This window comes from Cebus imitator, unplaced genomic scaffold, assembly GCF_001604975.1.
Source record: "Cebus imitator isolate Cc_AM_T3 unplaced genomic scaffold, Cebus_imitator-1.0 Scaffold263, whole genome shotgun sequence".
Classification (NCBI taxonomy): Eukaryota; Metazoa; Chordata; class Mammalia; order Primates; family Cebidae; genus Cebus; species Cebus imitator.
The window spans coordinates 680,592-685,046 of record NW_016107578.1 but is presented as its reverse complement, the minus strand read 5'-3'; the positions used below and the strand labels follow the sequence as shown (position 1 = coordinate 685,046).

Below are 4,455 nucleotides of genomic sequence, written 5' to 3'. Positions count from 1 at the left end.
AAAAAAAAAAACGCCATAAAAAATAAAAAGCTGGAATGTGATCAGGCCTGTAGTTCTATCTATCACTTTATAGGGAACATAAGACAAAGGGACCTGTGGAACACCACAAGAATGCAATCAGCCCAATCTAAAAACTGTTGGACAAATAAATGAATTATTTTTTTTTAAAGATGGGGTTTCACCATGATGGCCAGGCTAGTCTTGAACTCCCGACCTCAGGTGATCCACCCACCTCGGCCTCCCAAAGTGCTAGGGTTACAGGCGTGAGCCACCGTGCCCGGCCCCAAATGAATGAATTTCTTCAAGTAAACAGCAAGAAGAGAAGAGAAGGAATTATGGAATTTACAGGAAAATAGGAGGGAAAGAATCTACAACTTTAAGAAACAAGTCAACCAAAGGCTGTTAGTTTGCCACAAAAGCTTGTTCACCACAAAGGAAGAAATGTGAATACCAATTATATATTTGATATTAGGAAATTCTTACATTTTCATAAGGCATCAGAACAGTATTATACTTTGTCTTATTAAAAAGACTGTTTTGGCCGGGCATGGTGGCTCACTCCTCCCAGCACTTTGCGAGGCCAAGGTGGGCACATCACCTGATGTCAGGATTTCAAGACCAGCCTGCCCAACATGGTGAAACCCCATCTCTACTAAAAATACAAAAATAGCCAGACGTGTTGGCATGCACCTGCAATCCCAGCTACTCAGGAAGCTGAGGATGGAGAATCGCTTGAACCCAGGAGGCAGAGGTTGTGTTGCAGTTAACCAAGATTGTGCCGCTGCATTCCTGCCTGGGCGACAGAGTGAGACTCAGTCTCAAAAACAAAAACAAAAAAGACTGTTTGTGAAGGGCATAGTGGCTCACACCTGTAATCCCAGCACTTTGCCACACCAAGGCAGGAAAAGTGCTTGAGCTCAGGAGTTCAAGACCAGCCTGGGCAACATGATGAAACCCAGTCTCTACCAAAAATACACAAAAAATTAACCAGGCATGGTGGCACATGCCTGTGGTCCCAGCTACTCGCAAGGCTGAGGTGAGAGGGTTGCTTGAGGCTGCAAAGAGCCAAGATCATGCCATTGCACTCCAGCCTCGTTAACCAAGACAGACCCTGTCTCAAAAAAAAAAAAAAGACTGTTAAGTGTTAGCAATTATTGTAAAATATAAGTAATAAAGAAAAAGTTGTCAAAAGATATCTCATTGTCTAGAAATATACTGAAATATTTATGGACAAAGTAATCCAGGTGGGGACACACAACACAGGGACATAGATAAAACAATGGCTGTTAAGTGGATAACTGCTGGCTTTAGATGATGGGTATTTCAGGGTTCATTATACAAAATTCATGATTTTGTGTACATTTGAACTTTCCTATGTGAGTAAAAACAGGTTAAGGTTTTCAGAAAGGCTATTCATGAATGTCTAGTGAACAGAAGTGCAAGACAAAAACCTATCAACACGGAAGACAGAATTGCCACCTGACACCCTACCAGTTCCATCCCAAAACAGCTGGCCCCTAAAAAAGCCAGCTGCCAATTTATCGGATACTGACCCCTTTGTGAAATGAGATGTGATAGTGGTCTGCCTGGTGCTTTGCCTTGTAATCCTGGGGCTAGGTGAAGGTTCAGCTGTTTAAAGAAAAAAAAAGCATTAACAACAAACAAAAAGCCACTATGAATAGAAATCCCACAGCAATGTTGCAGTTCAACATTACCAAGTTATTGCAGGAAACAGGTTCTGAGGACTAAGCATCTTTGCATTTTTATTCTAGTCAATAACCAGCTTGCTAATATTGACAGTTAGCAGCTGCCAGTTTGCTGAGCCATATCACGTCAGTTACTTGAGGGCCCAAACGCTAAAGAAGGCCAGGAAATAGAACCTCTCCTTACAATATCTAAAGATGAAGTGGGCCAGGTGCTATGGCTTGTGTCTGTAATCCCAATCCTTTGGGAGGCTGAGGTGGGAAGATCATCTGATCTCAGGTATTCAAGACCAGCCTGGGCAACATGGCAAAACCCAATCTCTACTAAAATACAAAAAAGTTAGCTGGGCGTAGTGGTGCACACCTGTAATCCCAGCTACTCAAGAGGTTGAAGCAGCAGAATCACTTGAACCCAGGAGAGGGAGGTTGCAGTGAGCCAAGATCATACCACTGCACTCCAGCTAGGGCAACACAGCAAGACTGTGTCTCAAAAAAATAAAAATAATAAAAATAAAGAGCTGGGTATGGTGGCTTACACCTCTAATCCCAGCACTTTGGGAGGCTGAGGTGGGTGAATCAGCTGAGGTCAGGAGTTTGAGACCAGTCTGGCCAACATGGTTAAACTCCATCTCTACTAAAAATATAAAAACTAGCAGGTGTGATAGCACATGCCTCTAATCCCAGTTACTTCGGAGGCTAAGGATCACTTGAATCTGGGAGGCGGAGGTTGCAGTGAGCTGAGATCATGCCACTTCGCTCCAGCCTGGGCAACAGAGTGAGACTCCGTCTCAAAACTAATTAAAAGGAAAATGAATCATGCTCTTACGCTTAGTCTCTCCATCAGAATTGCTCCTCCTGGGCGTGCGAGGTTTGGAAACGGGTTTGCGGGGGCTGTTGGCATCTGCCATTCTCACTCTACGGTCTTCACCTCTTACTTGGGTCCCGTTTTCTAGACGTCCATTCACTTCCCGGTTGCAAGCATGAGCACCATTCTCCAAGGACAAATCTTTATTTAAAAGGGATTTGACTTTAGCCAGGTAGCCCTCCTACAGCAGGAAAGGATAATTTAAGCAGCAGTGAATGTAAACAAGTGGCAGTCAAGAGAACAAGGAAACACATTCGTTTCCATCATCATCATCATCAGGCAACGAGGACAACTGGGGATCGACCTGCCTCCCTGGTCACATAGAAGTTACAGGGAGGAGACATTTTTCTAGAGGCTAAGATACTGGAAACTGACTTACCTCAGATAATTCTTCTTTACGTAATTTGCTTTCCAAGTCACATAACTGATTCTTTATTTCTGTTTGCAGAAATTCGTGCAAGAGATTCAATTTCTCCTTCACACATTCCTAAGGGAAGAGTATAGGTTTAGCAGTTCCCACATTCCCAAGCTATTCACTAACGGACTAATACACAAATTACTGAGCTGCCTGGTCACATCACAATGACTGAATGGCAGGCAACTGAATGGCTGTCTTGGCCAAAAAACTAGTCATGAAACATGTTCAGGGTTATTTCCATTAGGATCACTTCACTCCTGTCTCCAAAGTGGTGAAAAATGGGAAAGTTGGAAGTGAGATGGAGACTTATCATGGTTTATAAGTACAATACTGCGCTTTTGAAAAGTGTTGACTAGGCACAGTAGCTCATGCCTGTAATCCCAGCACTTTGGGAGCTCAAGGCAGATGGATTTCTTTGAGCCCCAGAGTTCAAGGCAGCCTGGGTGACATGACAAAATCCCATCTTTACAAAAAATATAAAAAATTAGCTGTGCGTGATGGCTTGAGCCCACAGTTACAGCTACTTGAGAGGCTGAATGGGAGGATCACTTGAGCCTAGGAGGCAAAGGTTGCACTGAGCTGAGACTGCTACTGCACTCCGGCCTAGGCGACAGAATGAGAACCTATCTCAAAACAACAACAACAACAAAAACACAATACAACAGTGTTACCAGGACAAGTTACAATCCCAAATAGACTGTTTAGTAACTGAGATGGTTAAAAAAAAAACTATTAGCAGTAAATTAGTGCCAACATTTAACAAGACTATCCCAATTATCTTTAAAACTTCATGGGAAAAAGTGCCAAATCCACTTCAAGAAAACAAACCTCTTTTTATGAGGCACAAAGCATGTCAGTCACATTTGGTACTAAGAAAAACTTTAAGGTGGAGATTACCTTTTCTGTTAAGCTGTCTCTTTCCAAATCTTTGAGCCTGAGGGAAAAAAATAGGGGAGAAAACACAAACACTTGTTAAGCAACTTCATTTGCCTGTAAGAATATCACAGTTCTAAGGAAGTTTAATCTGAGAGTCAGAAAAAAATAAGCTGGCTTTTGTCTCTCCACCACTGTCTAGAGTGTCCTACTGAAATGCCTAATGCTAAGAAGTCATCTGATCTGAACAAGGTTCCCCTTTTGGGGATGATTTTTCTGATGATGAGATTATACAGCATCTCTGTAACAGAATATATACATATATATATGTCTATGTATATATATGTGTATTCCCAGCACTTGTGGGCGGATCACCTCAGGTTGGGAGTTTAAGACCAGCCTGGCCAACATGGAGAAACCCTGTCTCTACTAAAAATACAAAATTAGCTGGGTGTGGTGGCACATGCCTGTAATCCCAGCTACCCGGGAGGCTGAGACAGGAGAATCACTTGAACCGAGGAGGCAGAGGTTGCAGTGAGCCATGATTGTGCCATTGCACTCCAGCCTGGGCAATAAGAGTGAAACTCCGTCTTTAA

At 42.9% G+C, this 4,455-nt stretch overlaps 1 protein-coding gene across 2 annotated transcripts in view; it reads right to left on the bottom strand.

The window, feature by feature from the left end:
• DNMT1 (DNA methyltransferase 1) overlaps positions 1–4,455 on the bottom strand; it is a 53,887-nt gene that overhangs the window by 38,926 nt on the left and 10,506 nt on the right. The window contains exons 2-5 of one of the 2 annotated variants that reach the window (XM_017499994.2): positions 3,884–3,920; positions 2,948–3,055; positions 2,530–2,749; positions 1,554–1,629 (exon numbers count right to left, since the gene is read on the bottom strand). In XM_017499994.2, the coding sequence (XP_017355483.1) occupies positions 1,554–1,629; positions 2,530–2,749; positions 2,948–3,055; positions 3,884–3,920 (441 nt within the window). Of the gene's footprint in view, positions 1–1,553; positions 1,630–2,529; positions 2,750–2,947; positions 3,056–3,883; positions 3,921–4,455 lie in introns of those variants that run through there. The other variant, XM_017499995.1, reaches the window with a different exon arrangement.